The 22,673-nt window shown below is 54.3% G+C and overlaps 1 protein-coding gene across 2 annotated transcripts in view; it reads right to left on the bottom strand.

Moving 5' to 3' along the window:
* SMAD6 (SMAD family member 6) overlaps positions 1–22,335 on the bottom strand; it is a 74,925-nt gene extending 52,590 nt beyond the window's left edge. The window contains exons 1-3 of one of the 2 annotated variants that reach the window (XM_059372341.1): positions 20,542–22,332; positions 12,589–12,645; positions 8,642–8,719 (exon numbers count right to left, since the gene is read on the bottom strand). In XM_059372341.1, the coding sequence (XP_059228324.1) occupies positions 8,642–8,719; positions 12,589–12,645; positions 20,542–21,349 (943 nt within the window). In that variant the 5' untranslated portion in view covers positions 21,350–22,332. Of the gene's footprint in view, positions 1–8,641; positions 8,720–12,588; positions 12,646–20,541 lie in introns of both variants that reach the window. The other variant, XM_059372342.1, reaches the window with a different exon arrangement.
* Between the last annotated feature and the right edge of the window lie 338 nt (positions 22,336–22,673).

The raw sequence follows: 22,673 nt of genomic DNA, 5'->3' as shown, positions 1-22,673 counted from the left end.
GAGAACAGGTGTACTCGGCCCCTGCCTCGCTCCTGACACTCCCTGCTGCCCACAGTTACCCACCTCCCCACCTTCTCCCCGCACCTGCCACAGAAGGCCCACCAGCCTAGTGGCTCCCAGCTCTGTCCTGTGTGGGCACAACTCTGGACGACTCCGAGAGACTGAAATGGTTTCCAGGCTCCTATCTCTGAGCTCCTACCTCTCCTTTTAAAGATCAGTTGAAGTCCTGGCAATGGTTCACCTTGCAGTCTGGGGCAGTGGCTTTGATGTCTGCTCCAGACATGAGACCTCTGTTTTTCCAAACCCAGAAGCTTCTACCACCGGGTGAGGGTAGCGTCGCTCCCTCGGGCCAGGGCAGCCCCTGCTTTGCAGGGGTGCCACCCGCAAGGCCTTCCCCTCTCCAGCTGAGGGTGCCAGGCCCTGACAGGGGTGGTGTGGGGAAAGGGCCCATAAAACACCAGGAATTCTTTCCACAAAGGGCAGCTGGGAAAGCGATGCATCTCCGCTTCCCTTGGCAGCCAAGGGCCATGGAGGGAGAATGTTTAATATAAAAACATCTGACAAAGTACCTTCAGGATATATTTTCTGCATCAAAGAAGGCTCTTGGCAACAGCCACTCTACCCTGACAAGGAAACTTTCGAGCGCGGCTCCCGATTGTTACAGACGCCCGGGGAGAGCATGCCAGGGGGGACAGGAGGAGGCCGAGCCACAGAGCCTGGCAGACAGATGGTTGTGATTAGGCTAGATGCAACCAAGTGCATTTTCTGGAATTTCAGGTCTCCTCCAAAAACCTGCTGGTTCTCCCAGAGATACAGGCTGCCCGAGGTGGAGTGGGGGGTAGGGTAGGCGCTGGCTGCCTCTAGCTCAAGCCAACCACCCGGGACAGGAACAGGCCCAACCCTCACCCCTCTCGGACACCTGCTCCCTACCCCCACCTGCATGCCACTGGTCATTGGTGTGTTCAGCCAGCAACCATCAGATGAGCAGAGCTGCTCCGGGACCTGGTGAGAGTTGTTCATGCCAGATCTCAGGTTCCCGGGGGGAACAGATGTGCCACAGGGAGCAGGAACCGTGTCGGTCCTGCATGGTTCCGGGGAGAGCAGAGAGGGTACCGTGCCAGACACGGGGGATCCCACAGAGGCCAGACAGCCTGAGTTCTGATCCCACTTCTACCGTTTTCTAGTAGGATGACCTTGGGTACGTTATTCCCCCTCTCTGAGCCTCAGTTACTTCTCCTTTAATTTGGCTACTAAAAGGAGCGACCTCACAGAGCGGTTGGGAGGATTCCATGAATGAATAAAGGCATGGCACTCGGAGAGAACCTGGCACAGAGCTCTGCATTAACTGTGATTCTCAAATAAGTGTCATCATCTTATGTGTTCTCTCTCACTCTGGATCCCTTTGTCCCAGGCAAAAAAAAAAAAAAAAAAAAAAAAGGTCATTTATTCTTTCGTTCATTTATTCTATAGTGATCTCTGTCTATGGGCTAAGTCCTGTGCTGGATGCCAGACAAGGTCCAGAGCCAAGTATATCCGGGAGTTTCTCTGGCCCCAGTGACCACAGTCTCTCTATTCCAGTCCATTCCTCCAGCATTTGGAACTTGCATCAAGCTTCTCCTGTGTGTGTTTTTAAGTTCTGACCAACCAAAGGGAGGAAAAAAAGCCGTCTTTCCTTAAAAACTCCAGGGCAGGTCACCCAAATGGTGGATTCAGGACAATCTCTCTGGATTCATATTTCCCCGTTCCCCCATCTCTCAAATATTAACCTTCGAGCCACAAACCAATTCAGAACACAGGGCTACTGCACACCTCTCTGCTTTTGCACAAGAGGTTCCTTCTATCCGACAGGCTATCTCTCTACCCTGTTGTCTTCTTGATGAACTCCTAGGCATCCTATAAAACCCAACCCAGAATCACTTTCTCCTTGATGTTCTCCCTGAACATCCCATTCCCATCCCAACAGCAAGCATCCCCTGCTCCTGCTTCTGTGCTGGTGCTGAGTCTTGCACCTATCTCCACAGCACTTGGCACAAGCAATCATTCACCAGTCTCGGCTTGCTGCCTACCTTTCCTGCTAGATCATTAGCTGTTAAAAGGAAAGGTATGGGCTTTCTTCACTTTATATCACCTGCCACTGGCATGCAGTAGGTTCTTAATAAATGACCAAAACATTGACTCCTTATCTCAAAGCCAACCATCAGGAAACACACCAGCCCTAAGTTCCTCTGTCAGGGACCCCAGAGGGTATAAGGCTGTGTGATCTTAGGCATGTCAGTTGCCCCCTCTGGGCCTTGGATTCTTCATCAGTCAAGTGTACCCCTACTCCAGTCCCCAAGCTTTACTGCTCTGGGGTTGGGGGTGGGGTGCAGGACACGAAGCCCCTCCCCCTGCATGGCCCTGTCCCAGGTGTGGTTTTGCTTTGGGACAATGAGGGGAAGCTCGGATACGGCAGGCTAGAAGCCCCAGCTCCCAGCATAACCCCGAGGCCCAGGAACTGGTACCCTCCCTGGAACACAGCATTACCAAGGAGCTCCTTGAGATCAGTGGCCCAATATACAGCTGAGCAAACTGAGATCAAAGAGGGGAGGTGCTTGCCTGAAGTCACGTCCCTGGGGAAATCTCCAAGCCAGGCCTGGAAGCCACTCCAGCATGCTGCTCGCCATCCAATCCTGCTTCCTGGCAAACCAGGTTGGCCAGACCCCCTCCCCCGACCTGCCCCACAACTGCCTGGTCCCCTGGGACTGCTAGAATCACCTTTGTCTCTGCTGCTCTTCACCCCTGCCACCTCTCCAGCCTCAAACAACCAGCCTGGGAAGAATGGGTCTTTGGGTGACCTGCCCTGGAGTTTTTAAGGAGAGGCATTTTTCCCTCCCTTTGGTCAAAAGGTAAAAAAAAACCAAAACACACAGGAGAGGCTTGGTGCAAGTTCCAAATGCTGGCCATGTTGGAACCAGAGGTGAATGGTCCTTCTCGCCACTCCCCTGCCCTGAGAGAGGGCAAGGAGTCTGGGGCCATTTCTGAATTGGACATGGCAACCTGGTCCTGACCCGGGAGCCCAGCGTCAGTCCTGGCCCACCACCTCCAGGCCGGAGCCTGACTTGGTAGGTAGGCAGAGCAAGTATGGGCCATACCCAAAAGCCAGCTCTGAGTCCATGGGGATGCATCTGGGTTCAAGCCTAATTGTGCCAGGCTACCATCTGCCTTGAACCCCAGAATAAGACTTCTTTCCCACTCTCCAAAACCAAGTGAAACCCCCTTGCAGCAAAAACTCCCCCACTCCCCGCCCTCCCTCCTAAACCATGAGCTTAGCACCCCAGATCTACAGGTCCTGAGCACTTTCATGTGACAGTGACATTATCCGGACTCTGTCACCAGGTGGGATCAGTTTGTAAAAACTGAGCTGGACACATACTGTACACTCTATGGTATAATAAAGTTTTTAAAAAAATATTACCCAGGCCCTGGCCTCCCCTTGCCTCAACTCCCACCAACACCTGGTGCTTTGCTTTTTGACCTCCTAAATTCCTTTGCTTTTCTCAGCCTTCAGCTGTTTTCACACCTCCAGACCCTGGCACCTGCTATTTCTTCTACCTGGAACACATCAACCCAGCCCCAAACCTTGTCTCTTCTATAAGCTCCTATTTATCCCATAAAACCCAATTGGCATATAACTGCTTCCAGGAAGTCTTCTTGGGCTGCCTCCACACCACACCAAGAGTCAATCATTAATCTCTTCCTCTAGACTGCATCTTCTACTACTTCTCATTATCACTGTGTCTTCACACAAGGTTAGAGATCATGTACTTTGTGTGTCTCTGAGCTCCCAGCTGTAAGCACAGCGGCTGCCACGTTGTCGTGCCCACATCCACCACATGCTATGTGCCAAGCTGTGGCTGATTCACAGGCACCATCTCATGGTGGTTAAGCGCCTGCCCCAAAGTCCCACAGCCAGGAAAGGGCACAGCTGGGACTTGAACTCAGGGCCTCGTGGTGTGCAGCCCACACCCTTCAGCTGATTTTGCTGAAGAGCCTCAGCACCGGCTGAATGAACTGAACTTGAAGAACAGGGAGCTCTAGGGTCTGTGAGATGGGAGCATCTGAGGAGAGCAACTTGGGTCCTAGAAGGAGGAAGCAGCGGGAAACAGTGCTGCCCACCAATACTCCTCTCCATGCTTCTGTAGACACTGACAATGAACACCAGATAGCACCAACCCTAAAGGGTTCCTCTTCAGAAACCACAGAGGTGAAAGGAGGCAGGCGTTTGAGCTGCTCTCCTAATCTCTCTGAGCCTCTGTTCCCCAACTCTGCCCGTGTACAGAATGTAAGAATCCTGGAGAATGGACTGTGCCCTCGAGAAGCTTAAGTCTGGTTGGTAGAGGAAAGACACTCACGTGCAGCTGAGCTCCCAACCACGTGATCCTCCGCAGCTCCCTTCCTTTGATGGACTCTTTCCCCTAAAAATGAGGGGCTCACCCTCACTGGCGCAGCTCTAAAGAAACAGCATGCTCTGACAACTGAGAGACCAGCAAACACGTCCAAGGTCAGCGAAAGGGACAGCTCAGTCCCGATGACTGGCAGCTGACAACGCACCTTGCACACAGTGGGTGCTTAATAAAGCCGTCAAACAGTTATCCATTAGGCACTAGGATACCAGAGAGGAGTCACCGGTTCCTGAAGACGCCAGCCCAGCGCTGCAGCCCCCAGATGAAGCAAGTCTGGCTTTCAAAGCAACACAGCACCTCAGGCTCTCATTCAACAGCCCAACGCTCACTCAGCACCCAGCACAGGGCCTCATCTGGCTGCCCCTCAAAGGGCCTAATGCTCCTTGTGCAGTGCACATCCTGTTCTAGCCTAGAGCCCCCGAGAGCCGAGAGAACCCTAATCCCCTTCCTCAACCCTCCTCAGAATGGCCATGTCTATGTGGCTGGCCCTTCCTCCCGCAATTCCTTGAATTATGGCCTAGTCTACCTTCATACTGCCAAGAAGGGCTGTCTCCCAGCCACTCACACCTTAGTATGAATTTAACCAGCTAACCTCATTGTCCTCCCCAACCTAGACTGAAACCCAAAACACAGAAGGAGAAAGACAGAGGTATTGCCACAGGGAGGGCTCATAAGGACAGCCTGAGGGGAGACTTTAGCTAGTCAAGGGCAGCATCCTAGGCCCTGAGTTAGGCCAGGAATCCAGAGTGTTGAGCTTCTGAAGGCACCCCAAAAGGGGGACTTCTAGGTTTTTCAATCTCATAGAAGCCCTGGGTTCTACCCTTCACGGAGCAATCTTGGTAGAGTCATCTGTCTCCTCCCAGCTTCCGGCTTCCGTTCAGCAGAGATCATGAACCAAGGAGATCCTTAACAGGTCGGACGAGTGTCCTGTCAACCACTCTGCAGAGAGCGGTAACCAGTCCCTCTCCTACCCTGCCACCCACGTGTCCTTGCCTGCCCTGGCAATGACAGCACCTCAAAATGCCCACCATCCCCGACGTGGCCTCAACAACAGTACAGGAAAGTGAAGCGGAGACTTTGGAGCTGGATAAAAATAGTGCAAGGCAAACAGGAGTAGGCTCCGTCTCGGGGCTACAGACACTCTGCTCCAGAGAGGGGCCGGGCTCTTGGGGACTCAGGGAGTCAGAAGGGGCCGGGGCAGCCGGCCGGCATGGCTTCGGGGTAGTCTGCACCCTCCTGCGTGGTGGCAAGGATGGGTGCTGAGCTCTAGGCCTCTCACCATCCCTGCACCCCATCCCCAGTTCCTAAACAGGGCCAGGCTGTCCCCAGATTCTTTCGATCCTTCTCCCTTGCCCCATCCCCCACCAGGGTGTGTCTCCCCAGGGGGCTGGGAGCCCTAGCTGGAATGCCAGGCAGGACCCTCAGGCAGGAGGGCTGGGCAGTCACACCGCTCAGGCTCCCAGCTGGAGCCTGCCACTTACAATTCAGGAATTTGGGCAGCTGGCCCAGCAGAGAGCCTCAGTTTCCCTGGAAGACAGGGGGACTCACACCTGTCTCCCTGGGGTGCGGTAAGGAGTCCAGGAAGTGGAGAATGACCAGCTCTTAGCAAAGAGCTAAGCAGGGAGTGTCAGTAAGTGTCAACTGTTGTCAGCAGGGGCGTTATCTGTCCTTGAACATCAAACATCCTGGCCTGGCCCTTCAGCTTTCTGACCTCACCTCCCGTCCTGCCCTTGGGCAAGCCCCGCATTCTACCTCAGGGATGAATCCTGCTTCCATCCAGGGAGGAGACCTGTCACCTCTCCAGGGCTTCCCATCACCCGGCAGGGCCTCCCTCCCGGAGCCTGTCCTCCAGGATGACAGCTACGACAGCCCCGAGCCTAGGAGCTCCCAGGAGGCGAGGGCAGTGCCGACCCACCGGTCCTCTGAATCCCACAGCTCAAGGAAGCTGGAAAAGCTGGCCAGCGAGCCCCCAGAGCCCCCAGAGTGGGAGGAGATGCATGACGTCCCCAGAAGGTGCCTGGGTGACTACATGGGGAATGCTCACCTCCTGAGACAACCTCGAACTCAGACCAAAGCCCAGCAGACCCCACTCGATCCCTCCACCCCCACTTCGGAAACCCCAAACTGCCTCCCCAGTTCCTCAGAATTCCACTGGATGCCAGATTTTCATGCGGGCCTTACCCACAGGAAAGAGCACCAGGGGTGTCTGCTCACTGGCCGTACCACACACCACTCGGGGATGACTGGGTGGTAATCCCAGACTCTGGGGCCCGGGGCCAAACCTAACAGCCCCCAGGGTCTCCGGACATGTCCCTCCAGAGGGTGCTCTCTCCTGGTTCTAGCAGGGACTCTGGGGTCTGCTCCGATCCTGCCTGAGCCACACACCCAGGCCACTCTGGGAGGACAGAGAGAGATCCAAAGAGACTATATCCGTAAACAGACCCAAACCACGGCCCTCTGAAGCATTTCTGCAAATGGGAGTTTCCACCATTAACAGAGGGAGGGGGAGCAGAGAATGTCGAAACACTACTCATCCATTAGACAACCCATGCCAATGTACTCACCTAAATTAAATACATTCTGAGGGCTGGCAGGGGCACAGAATCAGGCATTCAGAAACACTGTTAAGCCTCTTGCTTTAAAATTATATGTGGCTTTCATCGACGTACGCACAGAAGAAAAAGAATGGATTAAAGTATTAACTTCTTGTGCTCATCTGATAAGGTCTTTCAGGCGTTATCACCAAGTAGGGGCCCACAGGCATAGAATAAACTCCCAACCAGTCTGGGCCACCAAAGACCAGAAGGTAAGGGGGACCCTGAAGACTGGGACACCAGTACCTGAGCCATGAGCCCCACTACGGGACCCTGGCAAGTCACTTCCTGCTCTAGCTTCTTGTTTTCCTATCACAGAAATGGGCACCCTCGTGGGATCTCCCACAGTTGTGATGGAATACTGAATGAATGCGGAAGGGCTAGGACCTGGGTAATGGCCAGGCAGCCACAGGCAGCCAGCATCGCGTCCCTCTTAGAGTCATGGGGAGGGGATGGCAAGAATGACAGCCAGAACTTCATATGGGGAATGCAGGCTTTGGAGGTACATTCAGCCCTTGCAGAAAAGGGGGACGGGACAGCAGTCAGGAACACAGTAGCATGGTGGCAAATGGCTCTGTTACTATGTGACCCAGGGCGAGTACTTTACTGCTATTCTGAGATGATGCACGTACAACGCCAGAGCAGACAACATGGCCAAAAGGAAACACTCCATCAATAGCTATGGTCACTGCTATTGCCATGGGCATGGGGCAGGGGAAGGACAGCTTGGATGCACACAAACAGAAGTGCTCACCCAGACAGCCAGCCATGTCCACTTAGGACCCAGTGGCTATCACGCCACACAGTGCACACCAATGCCACAAGCCCCAGCTGTCTTTCCAGAACACCCATCCACCATGCTCCCAAAGGGTCCCACAGACCTCGGCACCAGAATCCCTCCTGGCCCCGCGATGTCTCCAGGTCACCGCCAGCCTCTCATTTCTTAAGGCAAGCCTGGTTTAGCTACTCCCAGGAACGGGAGGATCCCTGTGGCCAACTCTTCATTGCAGGGGCCTGGGGAACTCCAAACTGGGGTTATCTCTGCTTCCTAGCCCAGCATCCACTGCTCAGAGAGAGACATGGATACCACCAGCCTTTGGCCAACTCCTCGCTTGCCAGACCCTCCCCGGAAGCTAGTTCCATCCACACTCCATTCCCCCTTCTCTTGACCCTCCACGTCAGTCCTTCCCCAGAGGGCGGACAGGAGAAGAAAGCCACATGTATTTGTATAAGTGTATACAAATACATGCATTTTGTAGCCTCTCAGCAGCTGGGAAAAGAGGCTTCTCCCTGCTAAACTGAGGGATGGAGAGCCGTGCTAGGCTTTCACCAGTCCCACGAGAGACAAGGTGGAGACAACTGGTGAGCGTGTGGCCCAAAAGGCACTTTCAAAGTGACCATCTTTAGATCTCATTCATACAGATGGTTCTTAACCCCATGGATGCTGGGGACGAAGACCGTTGAGCCTTCCTATCCAAGAGGTGGAGAACAGGGGAAAAGAAAAGGAGGGAAGAAATCATAAAGGTCTCCATCAAACCCCCCCCCAACCTGTCCCCTTCCGTGAAGTTCAACACAACAGCACCGTGCAAGGACAGAAATGCCAACCTGAGAATTCACCCGGGGCGGTGATGAGGGAGTTGGTGGCCTCCGTTTCAGTGTAAGACAATGTGGAATCAGATAGATCTACGGAGGAAAGAGAAAGACAACTTAGTTGGCTGTGGGGGCAGTCCTCTCTTTTCTTCTGTGCCCGCGCGCGCGCGTATGTGGGCAAGCGCACATGCATGCGTGTTCACAAGTAAGTGCTTGCAAAGGGCACTGTGTCCCTCCCAGCTTTCGGATGCCACTCTGTAACCTCGTCCCATGATCACACGAGACCAGGCCAGCCAGCCCTGGAACTCCTCTGGAAAATGCTGACTCTTATAGCCTTGGCACCTGAAAAGTCTCAACTACTCTGACCACAGAAATAACCCAAGTTCAGGGGACTAAGCAAGTATCAACTTGGAGCCTCTGTGGGTAAGGTTAAATTAAGCCCCTAAACAATTCATAGTTGCTGCACTTAATTACCACCATTAAAATTCTTAAAGTTGTTCCTTCTTGCTTCCTTCCTTCCTTCCTTCCTTCCTCGCTGGAGCTGGGGAAGCTCTGTTTTAACAAGTTACTAGCCACCCTCACTCTGCCCCACTTGTACCCCTCTAATTAATGGCTCAAGCATTTGCTCCCAGATTAACTTTTTTTTCCCTCTTCCCTCCTCCACTTCTTAACATCCAGACCTGCTCACAGAGCAACTTGCAATGCCTGGACTGGTTTTTTGCCTTTTTTTTTTTTTTTTTTTAAAGTAATTTCAAGTACTTCATATGGCTTGTGTTATTTGTTTTCCCCTGTCTGTGCAGTGAGTGAGATGGGGAAAGGAAAATCTTTTGCACATTTTCTCTGGAATACTGAGCTGCTACCCAGACAAGCCCATGCCTTTTTGGGCAGGCAGACTCGCAACATTTTCCCAGCCATGAGGTGTTGCCCGTGTGAAGGAGTCATAAGGCATGTTCTGGAAGGCTGACAGCTCGTCACCTTCTTACCCAGCTCGACCCAGGTCTGGCTCAGCTGGTCCCACCTCGCTCAGGAGAACCACTCCAAGCTGGAGATTCCTGGCACAGAAACCGTTAGCCAAGGCCCTGGCGAGCTAGAATTCCATTCAATCCTGTAGGACTTTTTTCTTTTTTCTCCTTTTACCACAAGGTTTGAGGAACGGGAAGATGAAACATTAACCAATTGGGGTTTTTGTTTTGTTTTTGGTGTTTTTTTTTTGTTTGTATCCCCACTTGCCAGATGCTGAGGGTGTTCTGGGTTTTATTTGGGGTGGGTTTTTTGTTTGTTTGTTTCTTTGGGTTTTTTTTTTTTGTTTTTTTTGTCTCACGTGATCACAGAGGCTTAGAAGTGAACTGACTTTTTGTTTATGAAAAAGCAACAATGCAAGGGAAAGAAAATAATACAAAAAAATAGCTCAGACTGTTTATCAGGGCACGAGAAAGTTATCTGCTAGTAAAACGTGTTAGGAGGGAAATAGGACAGATGGAAAACCTCTTTAAAATAAAAATAATACCCACAATGCCCAAGTGGGAGGTTCTTAAAGAGGGTTTTGCTTTTCATAGCTAACGGTCCCAAAGTGTTCAGCACCCTGAGTCTTTTTTTTTTTTTTAAAGATTTATTTTATTTATTTATTTGACAGACAGAGATCAGAAGTTGGCGAGAGGCAGCCAGAGAGAGAGGAGGAAGCAGGCTTCCCACAGAGCAGAGACCCCAATTCGGGGCTTGATCCCAGAACCCTGGGATCATGACCTGAGCTGAAGGCAGCGGCTTAATTCACTGAGCCACCCAGGCGCCCCAGCACCCTGAGTCCTGCTGCCTCTTCCTGTCTGAAGGGCTGAACCTTACTTCCAAGGGAGCCGCTAGAAAGCCCACATGGCCAGTTTTGTGAGTGAGGGTCCCAGAAGTGGGACGGCCCTATTGTGTGCATTCTTCCAAAGCCTCCAGTCTACTGCTTCTTATGACCTTGAAGAACACTTCCAACCTTGATCACAGCACGGAGAGACCCTGCCTAGAAGCTGGGGGCACAGGTTTGAGTCCCACCTCCATCACCAGTCGTAAAAATCAGGGCTCATCAACTTTTTCTGCAAAGGACCCCCATCGTAAATAGAACTTTCAGCCTTGCAAGCCATAGGATCTCTGTTACAGCGACTCAACCGTGTGGTCAGAAGCAGCCAGAAACGATGTGGGAACAGGGGAACACGGCCATGTTCCCACAGGCCTATTAGTACGGATGCTAGACTTTGAATTTCCTATCATCTTCACACACAAGGAAATAGTATTCTTTTGACTTTTTTTAAGCATCTAAAAAAGTGCAAACCATCCTTAGCTCACGAGCCATACAAAAACAGATGGCGGGCCACAGTCTGCAGACTCCTGAGCTGTGTGACTACCAGCGAGTGTCACTTCCTCTTTCTAGGCCTCAGTTGTCTCATTTGTAAAATAACCGAGACACCTGTTGATTTCCAAATGGCTGCTCGGCAGGGCCAGGCACTGTCCTGATTTCTGCTGCTTTATCACAGGCTGACCCGCAATTCCTCAGGGCAATGATCCTTGACTTTCAAACAGAGAGGCTACATTTACTGAGAACATTTGGGTGGTTTTTTTTTTTTTCCTTCCTCTAATGGAACTAGGGATCTTCTAAGCGACTAGTGCAATTATGTTGACTTGGGAAATGCTGAGACAGGCCCGTGAGGGAGGGATGGGGAACGGCCAAACCCAAACAGGGGGCTGCTAGTGGGTTTCCGCCACAGCCCTGCTGCTCATTAGCTGGGGGGCCCTCTCCATCCCTCAGCCAGATTCCTCATCTGCGAAGTGACAGGGTCCCACCAGATGACCTCTTCAGGTCCCTGGAGAACTAAATAAAGCTCCTCCCTCCATGGGATGACCAGACGTGGAGAGAAACAATGAGGAAGCTGCCATCATTAAACCACTGACTCACACACCGTCATGGGATAGCCTCTATCCCTCTCGACAGAAGAGGTCAAACTCCTGAATGGACCTGGTGGGCACCTCTGACTTTCCAGGGGGGCCTGGAAAGCAAACTGGCCCAGATGCCTGAGAGTCTGGGACACTTCGAAGTGACCTCCCGGACGATGCTGACACAGGCTACTGGGAAGAGGTCTTTACCCAAAACAAAACCAAACCCACTTCTTGTGGTCACTTGGTGGAATGTATGAGCATCCCTGCCGAGCTAGCTGAGTTCAAGAGCCTGAATCCCATGGGAACGGCCTGGGTCACAGAGTCCCTCTCCTGATACTGGTAAAGCCAAATTCATGGGCCCCACCCCTGGGATCCTCCGGGGAGGGTACAGCAGGGCCAGAAAACAAGCCATTGCTTTCAAAACCACATGCCTCTACTCCAGGATCTGAGCTGCCCATCTAGCCCCAAGGTTTTCCAGAAAACCCATTCTGCCCCCGAATGGGACCCGCCTAAAAGGATGGATGACCATCTCCACTGAGCACACGGACAGGACTGCACACAGGTTTCTCCACGGTCCAACTCTTGTTTCTGCCCAGGAGAACTTCTTGGCTTAACCGGGGGCGAGGTGGGGGGGCACACCACTCCCCTTCAGGTGACTTCCTGCTCTCCTATCTGTCCTAGTGCTAATTACCACAGGCTCAAAGGAGAGCAACCAAGGGCTGGGGGAGGGGGGAGAGGAAAAGGAAGAAAACCCAACCCATCTCCAGTGAGGTACTTAAGCCAAAACCCATTCATCTCCCACAGGCCCATGTTTAAAGGTCACAGAGAGGTTAATGATGAGCAGAGGAATTTCGAGATGTAAATAGTCCGCTATAGACCCCGAGTCTCCTCTGGCCCAACTGTAGGTGTGTTTGTAAAAACTTCATCCCATCGTCCCGTCGCAAAGGCAGCCAGGCCTGCTTTCCCAGCCCTCCCCTCCAGCCCGTACGCACTGAGGCTGGGCGCCCCCAGACTGGAAGGGAGCTGGGTGGGAAGGAGCACACACTTACCCAGTGGCTTGTACTCGTCGCGGGGAGACAGCCGAGAATAGGGGGGTGGTGGTGATTCTGGAAGACAGGAGACACAACACGTCAAGGCTGGGGCAGGGGAGGTCACACGTGGGGGTTTGACCTGCTTTTGATTATTGGTGTCCTCAAATACTCAACCCAGCCCCCAGGAAACTCTCATCTCCCAGCACGTCTCTTACTCAACAGGTGAGGCTTGTAGGCTTGGGGTACAGACCCGGATTCAAGCCCTCATTGGCTCCCTTTGGCCCCTTTGGCTGTATGACCTCAAGCAAGTTCCTTCACCTCTGGGAGCCTGTCTCCTCAGCTCTAAAATAGGGTTAATAATCATAAAGACCTGCCAGGTTCGCTAGGAGGGCAAACACAGATAATATATGTAAAACAGCTCTTGGTCTTCTGGAAAAGTACCTGTACAAACACTGCTGTCATGATAACACGTGACACATGGGTGCAGGGAAAGTCAGAGCTGGGGTTGCCTAAGAAAACACGGGATATATGCGGCATCATCTTTAGTATACGTATGTCCCTTGCACTATTAGGGGCATACATATGCTGAAAAATTATGTGCTGTGTTTTGTTGTGGGTTCTTTTTTTTTTTATCAGAAATTCAAATTCAGCTAGGCATTCTGTCCTTTTATTGCTAAATTTGGCAACTCTAATCAGAACTGAGCATGAGAGACACAGAAGCTCCTTCCCAAATAAGCTGCATTACAACTGACATTCTTTGGGGCAGACAGAAGGGCAAGACAGGCTAGAAGCCAGGAAGGAAACCCAGCTCCCCAGATGGGAGACCTTAAGCCAGTCACTTCCAGCTAGCTCTCGGCCTCAGTCTCCCCCTTTGTAAAGAGAAGGGGTGGACCCCAAGCTCTCCGTGGCCTCCCAGCTCAGACCCTCTGTGATTCCTTATTGTCTACGGTATTTTTCTTTTGGTCTCCTTTCATTTGCCTAAAATACTCCTCCTTAAAAACATATATTTTGTCTTCAGAAGAATTCCTTAGCCTCTTGCTTTAGGGGAAGTAACAATTTGCTAAACTAAGTAACAATTTGCATGAATGAAATGACCCTTCATTTTCCCTAAATGAAACTAAACACCATCAAATCGCAAACTAAAACAAACTCTCAGTGGTAGTAAAGCAGTAATAACTATTATTAGGCAGGTATCAGTAATGACACAAGGGGTAATAAGTGTTTTTCGCAATTATAATAAGGCACAATTAGTTGTAGGAGCATTTGGTTTGCTCCGTACACCCAGTGCAGCTTCCCTTCTTCCCCACCCAGCTTTTCCATCCTGAAATTACTTCAACAAAGTCAAGGCTCTGAGGTCTAGAAACAGGGACTCTTTTGTGGACCAGAGTTTAGGAGAAGGAAAAGTGAATCATGGAAGCGCCACTGGGACCGAGGCAAACATTTGCTGAATGCCCACCCTGTGTCTTTCTCCATGCCGGGCATTTTCAACTTCATTTATTGTAAGTAATATCATTCTTTTGGATCTTAGGTACAGTGTGGTTAATCACACTCTGGGTGCCTACTCGTTTTTCTCAAAAATAAATTAAGATGGCCGTTGTCATTCCCATTTTACAGATGAGAAGACGGACTTGCCCAGGGTCCCCTCCAGCCAATCATGATGAAACTGGAATCTGGACCTAGGCCCTGACTCGACTCTACATCCCAAGGACACAGGGAACAAGAGGCACCCCCGTATTATACTCGTTCACCCCAGGCATCAGGCCATCACGTGCACCCAAAGTGCTTGGTCAACATGATGTGCAGACAAAGACAATGGTAATCAGGATAATGGAGAAGTTGGGGCCTCTGCAGACACAGGTGCGGAGAATGAGGACCTAGAGGCTGAAAAGGGTGACCCAAAGGAGCCCCCAACAAGGCTCTAGGAAGGCAACAATTTGCCTTCAGTAGCAGCCACTTACTTGACCCACGGGTCCTCAAGCTGTGCAGGGACTAGAAACAAGACCTGAGTGAGGACCAGCCTTTCAGGACAAGAGGCAAAATGCAAGGAGGCCTAAAGCTCCACAGGGAAAGAGAATTGAGGCAGGCGCTCCTACCCATACAGTGATCACAGAGGCCTGACAGGAGGAGGTGAGCCCCTCCCACCCCCGCTCCTGCCCAGGGCCACACAGCAAACTGACAGTAGAGCCAAAGCCTCAGCCAGAAGCTAGGTCTCCTGATCCCTGGTCTCAGGCCCTGTCCACGCCCCCACTCACTTACTGGAAGGCCTGTAATTCTTGTGTTAGGGTTCCTTTTGCAAAAATCTGATTGGCTGAGGCTCAGGCCACACACGGTGGGGCACTCTGGACAACTGCCCTCCCGGATCTGTCCCCCCAGAGTGAAACTTGGCAGCAATGGGCAGTGGTGGCTGGAGTCAAGCCATTGTCATCAACCCCACCATTTCTCCCAGGATCTGTTTATCTGAGACCCAAAACGTGGAGGGGAAGAAAGGCTATAGAGGAGGTTGCTTCCGAGATTCCTGCCACCCATGGCCCCTCCCGGTCTGGGTGTCTCCTAATGTGAGTGAAGCAGAAAGCAAATCTGTAAATTAGAAATGTCCCTCACACCAGCTCGTGAGAACTGCAAAGCTTTTAGGAGGGACTTGACCAGGCCCCCGTTTGCTCCAACAAAATGGTTTGCACAGAGCTGCTCAACAACTTCAGAGGCTGAGAGCTGAGCGCTAAATTCCATCCTGGGCAAAAAGTAGGAAGGCCTACAAACTCCACCCCAAGACCCAGGGATTTATAACAGTCACGTGTTCACCCAGCTCAACTGCTCCTTTTAACTGGTTGGGCCAGCTGAGGTCCAGCCAGGTACAGGACCCGTCCAAGGCTACATCCAAAGGCAGGAGACATTATTTTATTTCTCTGAAACAAAGCAGGAGGCCAGGTGGGGACTGATTCTGAATTACCTTTTCTCAAACAACTGAGTTCTCATTCACATACTGAGGTTCACTCTTTTAAAGTGTATAATTCAGGGGGCGCCTGGGTGGCTCAGTGGGTTAAACCACTGCCTTCGGCTCGGGTCATGATCTCAGGGTCCTGGGATCAAGCCCCGCATTGGGGTCTCTGCTCAGTGGGGAGCCTGCTTCCCCCTCTCTCTCTCTGCCTGCCTCTCTGCCTACTTGTGATCTCTCTCTCTGTCAAATAAAAAATAAATAAATAAAACTTTGAAAAAAAATTCTTAAAGTGTATAATTCAGGGGTTTTCAGTATACTGAGAGTTGTGAGACCAACACCACCATGTAATTACTGGACATTTTCCTCATCCCAAAGAAGCCCTGTCCCGTTAGCCGTCAGTCCCTATCCCCTCAAACCCCAAACCCTAGGCCACCATAAATCTACTTTCAGTCCCTATGGATGTGCTTATCCTGGACAATTCCCACGAATAGGTTCACATACTATGCGGCCCTTTGTGTCTGGCTTCTTTCCCTCGGCACAATGCTTTCCAGGCTCACACGCGCAACAGCATCAATGGAACATTTTTATGGCTGAATGATACTCTGCTGTATGGATATACCATGTCTGGTTAGCCATTCCTCAGCTAATGGACATTTGGACTTTCTCCATTTTTTGACTATTAGGAATAATGTTGCTGTGTACAGTCCTGGGGGACCTTTAACTGGCATCTTCACTTCACTCCCACGCCTCCCATTCCCGCTGATCTGGGGGATCTGGGCGATCTGGGCAAAGGGATCGCCAGGTCATCAAAGCCCCAGGTCATTAACTCAGGTGAGAGACAAAAGGTCAGAAGGCCAAGTGTGGGCTGCCTCCAGGCCCTCCATCCAGTCCCCTTTTAGGAGCTACCTTAGGGCTTCCAAAAGCCATACTAATTTTTCAGTAATAACTTAGATGCTCTAAACTCGAAGGGGAGAGCGCCTAGAACCCTTGGGGACCCTCTGAAAGAACTGGATGAGAGAGAGAGAGAGAGAGATCAGACACTCCAGCCTCAGGCATCAACTTCAGGAATCTCCTCCAACTTCCTTCAGAAGTTGAAGAGCAGTCAGCCAGGGGCCGAGGGTACCAGAAGGTTAGTGCTCAGCTCAGCCCAGACCAGACGGGCCTCTGGTTAGCCCCCAGGGGGTACTTAGCCTTCTTGGGATCTACACCCTAATTCTAAAGCCAGAAGAGCTCCCAGCCTCTCCCAGAGCCTGGTAAGGTTTCAGTTTGGGACAAAGCCTTCCACCCCTGCTCTGCAGCCCAACATCTCCCTTAGGAAAGGATCCACATGACGCCAGGGGCCTCCCAGTTGCCCCCCTCCCAGGGGTGGCTGTGGGTGGGGAGGGGGCCTCCCAAGCACCAGTCCCCTGCACCCCCAGAACCTGAAGGCTCAAGCTCAAGCCGGGGATGGGAGCCTCAAAAAAAGGAGCTCCTGGCGCTTTAAGGCCGGCGGAGCCTAATTGCCCAGATTCCCCCGGCAGCCAGATAAACAGCACGGCCGGCTGGCGCCAGCAAGAGGCAAACAGCACATTATCACCCCTTCCTCACCTCCAAGGAGGAGCTCTGAGGAGCAGGGCGGGCAGGCCGAGGGGCCGCCAGAGGGGCGGGGCAGGGGCTTGGAAGCCCAACTTGAAATTGATCTCATTTCAAAGGGATAATGCCAGGCCAAATAAAAGGAAAACTTTTTAGCCCATTCTAATTCCTATAGTCCTGGCCTGGGAGCCCTGTGTTTTCCTAGGCGGCCTCCTCCAGTCGCTCAGAAGTTCGCTCTCGCTCTCTTTCCCTGGCGCAATTTGGATAATAGTAATTTACTGAATATAATTACAGAAAAAAAAAGTGGTGGAGCAAAGAGCAGGAGATTTATTCCAAAGTTAATGGATACTTTCAGGAGAAAGGAGCTATATAAACACAGGTTAGAACTGTGATTAAAGTATTTCTCCACATTTCCGTCCACATAGGCACCAAGCTCAGCGAACTGGCTTTTCCCGGGACAGAAAGACACACAAGAGGGAAGGGCAGCTGGGGCCTGACTTCCACAGGGACGGAGGTGCAGGACAGAGCCACGAAAGGAGGGAGGACCCCCACTTTCTGAGACAAGCATGGGGGAGAGGGCAGGGGAGAAGGCCTGGGTTGCCTGGAATCTGCCCATCAGACCCCAGGATTCTGCCCACCATCTCATTTTACACCGTGTGAAAAGAGGTCCAAAGAGGGGAACTGGCCCCAGGGTCCCAGAGCAAGCTGATGGATAGGATCAGGGTTTGCTGTGAGCAGCAGGAGTCAGCACTGCCCAGAAAGGGGCCTCCTGGCCACCTGGGCTCCCTGTGGGGGTCAGGTGGGCACTGGGGCAACTGGTGGGTGCCCCTCAGTTGGCCTGCTGAGTATGCTGCTATATTCTCCAGCTAGGTGCCTCCTCTCCCCAAGCGTGTCTGTCTGTCCATCTGTCTTGTCTGTCTGCCTGCCCACCCCACTGCCCCAGCCCTCTTCCCCCTCAAGCCCTGGAAGGAGCAGTCTCCTTATCAGGATGCGCACGGCTGAGCTCCAGCTATGTACCCGCCCAGTTCTAGGAGCCAGGCTGGCGGCCAGGCAGCAGGGGTGGAGTGGGCAGCAAAGGGCTCCCCAGTTCTCAGTCCCAGCGGCCCACACCATCGGGCAGGGGAGGAAGCAAGAGGGTCAACCTGGCACCTCCTGAAAACTCTTCCCAGGCCATCTGTCCTCCCACCTACCCCCAGGGTGGCCTCAATGGGGAGAGGGGAGAGGGCTGGCAAAGAGGCAGGGTACGGACACCAGGCTGTAACAGTGCCTCCTTTGGGGAGGAGGGAGGGAGTCAAGTGCCAGTGCTCAGGCTAGAATCAGATATGGAGAATCTTCCTAGAGCCTCCCAAGAACTAGTAGGGAGACTGTGAGGGCAGGTTACTCATCCAAGGTCAAAATTATTAAATTACTAAAGACCCTGGGACCAGGGTTATGGGGAAGAACTGCTCCACTACAGCTCAACCCCTCAACTTGTACCCCATCCCCAAGTTGGCCAAACTCAAACCACCATCTAAGTTGGCATCTAAGCTGGGGAGAGAGGGGTGTGCATCCCTTCTGGCTCTCACACACCTGAGCAGACCAGGCACCTTGACTCTCAGCGGGCCCTCTTCTCCTCCTCTCTGCCCACTTCCACGGCCCACCTCCCTGACCCACCCTCCAAGGCTGTCTCCAGACAGAACTATGGAGCTCCAGGAGGGGATCCTGTTATCCTCCACATCCCACAGCACTCAGATAGTTCAGACCTAAAGACCTGGCCCTTCTTCCCCCATCTCTGACCCATCTCCCACGGGTAGACTGTTTTTCGAGGGCACCCTACTCATATTTCTACTCTCTCTGCTATACAGCACCCAGCACCATGCCTGGCACACAGTAAGTGCTCAACATGTATTTGTGGGCACACTGACCTGGTAAGAGAGAAAGTAAGCTGCCAGGGCCTGCTGAAAGCACAAAGTGGGCCCCACCAATTACCTCCCATGCACCAAAAATGACCGGCGACAGAGCAACCACCAACAGGGACCCTTGCCCCAGAGTGAGGGAGGAGACGGGGTACCATACAAGAGGAAGACACTTCCAGGAGAAGCTGTCCCAAAGAGGAACAAGGAGCACAGAAAGCCTCCCATGGGCCACAGGTACTGCCAAAAGCCCTTGAGTCGGGCCTGGAGTGACCATGCAGGGATCAGGGCAGCCAGATCCATGGTGCTTCTCCCCAACCTCCCCCCACCCCCCAATCAGTGCTCTCTCTTCAGGAACCACCAAGACAGCTACACCTGCCTTTCCCCCCAGCCACCACCCCCACATGTGAACAAGACATCTGGGACAAATCCTGGGCCCACCGTCCCCTTCCACATTGGGAGTCTCGAGATCTATGATCTGACCCACTATGTGCCCCCAGGCTGGATGCTGACTCTCCAAAGGGGACATAGGCTGGAGGAGCTCAGAGCCTACCCAGGCCCAACAGCCTTCAATCTTCTAGAAGTCCCACCCCCACCGAATCCCCAGTGCCACCAAATGCTCACGCCCCTAAGATGCTATGGGCTGAAATGTGTGAGCCATGCACTGCAGAGGTCAGAGTGGGGCGGGGGCCGTCTGGCAGTCCTCACCTCTGCTCCAGAATCCAGGGCCTGCTCAGTAAGCAGGGCTGGGGGTGGGGTGTGTGCGGGGGGGGGGGGGGGGGGGGGGGGGGGGGGGGGGGGAATCCCAGGAAGAGAACAAAGAAGGGAGGCAGGTCTCAGAGGTAAATAAATTATCTGGCTTCCTTGCTTCCTCCACCTGCAGTCGCCTCCAGGACCCTCAACTCTAGAAAGACTGTACACAGAACTGACAGTGATGACCACCACGGGGGGGGGGGGGGAGGGAAGCGGCTGATATTTGACACCCAAGGGATGCTGCCAGCAACCAGGGCAAGAAGGTGATCTCCACCTGGAGACAGCTTTGCTTCAAATTGCACAAAGGAACCAATGTGACAATTTATGAACACTTCTGACTCTAGACATGAATTTCCTACGCCCAATTTCACAACTTGTGTCTACCTGGATATAGGGAAGTGCAGCATAGGGATAAGCATATGCACACAAACGCTACAGGCCTGGGCACGGACTGAGGGTAAAATGAGGGGGGGGGGGACTGGACGACACTTGCGTTTGGTTTCTCCTAGGCCTGCCCTCCTCTTTCACCGTCTATGAAGCTGCAGCCTACATTAGGTCCCTGAAGCTGCAGAGAAACTCCAATGCCACCCTTTCGAGTTTGCCCAAGTCTTAAAAAGGTGCCATTTGACACGTGTGCCACTTCCCGGGCTGTCCTGCCCGGCACGGCGCCTCCACCCGGGGCTCCCACGCTCCAGGGGCACCCGCGGATGCAGCCGCAGCTCCACCCGCCCGCCGGCCCGCGGTGTTCTGGCCCGAAAAGGTCTCGGAAAGGGGCGGGATGGGGAACCCCCCAGCCCCCACCGGCGCGCGCGCGCTCACCTGGCCCGCAGAGCCGGCTGAAGTGGTAGGGGTTGCAGCACACGGTGGGACCGTCGGCGGCGGCAGCGAAGCTGTGGCAGCCGCACAGGGGCTTCAGCTCCACGGCATGCTGCAGGTCGGGCCAGCGGAAGAGGCGGCCGAGCAGCAGCTGCGGCGGCGCGGGCTGGCCGCCCAGGCGGAGGTCGGCGCGCGGCACCAGCACGCAGCCGCCCGGCACGCCGCCGCGGGACTCCACCGCCTCCAGCAGCGTGTCCAGCGAGCGCTCCTTGAGCCGCTTCAGCAGCGAGTACGTGACCGTCTTGAGTTCCTGCTCGAGGAGCAGCAGCCGCGAGCGGGCTTCGCGACTCCGCCCGCCGCCCGCCGCCTCCAGGGCCGCCCCGGCCAGGGGGTCGCCGGCGTCCCGCGGGGCGCCCGCGGCGTCCCGCTCCGAGAAGAGACAGCAAGTCACCGTCTCGCAGTCACTTTCGGGCAGCCAGCCCGGGCCTCCCGGCTCCGCCACGTCCAGCGGGGAGTCCCCAGCGCCGGCCCCCGGCTCCGACATGGGCCTCGGGGGGCCCCCTGCGCGCCGGCGCCTCCCCGCGCCCTGGGCGCCTCGCTGTCCCACCGCGTCCCGTGGCCGCCGCGGGGCTACCGGGCGGACTTCGGAGCGGCCGCAGCCTCCGCCTTCTCGTGCCCGCGGGGCCGGCTCAGCTCGGCTGCCCCAGCTCCCATCCTCGTCGTCGCCGCCGCCGCCGCCTTCCTCCCGGTCGGGGACCACACGACTTCGCCAAAGTCGCCGCACCAGCCCCGAGCGTTTGGACCTGAACATACGATATCCTTTGGCGCCAGGGGTGGGAGGGAGGCGGTCTCCGGTTACCGGGGGTCCGTTCCCTCAGCGAGGCGCCGACTGCGCGGGCCGCAGCCCCACATGAAGCTCCGCCGCCGGGCGCCGTGCAGATTGCGCACAGCCTGTCGTCGAAGGGGCGCCGCGGGGCTGCAACATGAGGGAGCTCGCCGGGCCGGGACGGCGGGGAGCAGGCGCGCGCCGAGCCGCAGTCCGCGCGGGGCCAGCGGCTACATGGACCCCGGCGGCCCGGCTACTCAGCAACTCCAGCCCCGGCGCTGGAGGGGGACTGCAGGCGGCGCCGCGCCAGAAAGACCCCGCATGGGCCGGCGAGCCTTCAAAAGTTGCGCGTTTGGTCCATGAGCACAAAGCGCTCGCGCCGAACCCCCCAGACGTGTCGGGGGCAGCCCTGCCTTTAAAACCCAAGCGCTTAACTACATGGGCTTTTCCTGCAGGATCCGAAAGGCAGGCTTGTTGATACCCTCAGCTTCCTTCTTACTCCCTGCAAAAAGGAAAAAAAAAAAAAAAAAGGAAAGAAAGAAAAAGAACCCCAAACAAAACCAAAATCCTGGAATTGCATGCACGAGAAGCCAACTCCGTCTCAGGTCCCAGGCGCTAGATGCACTTGGAGCAAGTTTCTCCAGAACGCGGGTGTCAATACTTGAGTGGAAACTGTAAAAATCCCAAGAGCTGTTGGGAATCCTTAATTAAAAATGCAATCCACCGAGGCAGAGGTCGCAGCCCGCCCCACGCTGCGCTCGGACGCCCGGGGCGCCGCGGCTGCAGAGGTCGTCCCCCTCCCCCCTCCACAAAAAGTGCCTCCCGGTGGCCCCACGGTCCCTGCGAGGTCTGGCGAGGCAGCGCCCGGCGGCTCTTTCTCTCGGCTCGGCTCCCTCGCTCGCTCCCCAGCTCGGCTCTCTCTCTTTTTTGTTCTCCTCAAACGCACACTGAGGGCCCCCGGAGGAGCGCCGCGGAGTCATTGGCTGCCTCCCATCATATGCCAGTCTAGACACTTTGGCGGCTCCGCGGCGCTGATTGTTGCGCAAACAAGGTTTCAAGTTTCTTAACTCTTAAAGGAGAACACGTCCCATTGCAGGGCCCGAGGCTCCGAGGGGCCGGCTCCCGGGGCGGGCCGAGTCCGGGCTCCCGCCCCACGCTCGCCCCGGCACCCCCGCCCCGAGCCTGACAGCGCCCACCGCCCGCTTTCTGGCCCGCGTTGCGCCGCGGGCACGGATGCGAGCGAGCACACGCGCGCGCACACACACACGCGCGCGAGTTACACAAACCAGGGGTGAGCGCGCGAGGACTC

This window comes from Mustela nigripes, chromosome 13 (genome assembly GCF_022355385.1).
Source record: "Mustela nigripes isolate SB6536 chromosome 13, MUSNIG.SB6536, whole genome shotgun sequence".
In the NCBI taxonomy this organism is placed as follows: Eukaryota; Metazoa; Chordata; class Mammalia; order Carnivora; family Mustelidae; genus Mustela; species Mustela nigripes.
The sequence above is the reverse complement of the archived record's forward strand: the minus strand, read 5'-3'. Positions and strand labels throughout refer to the sequence as shown.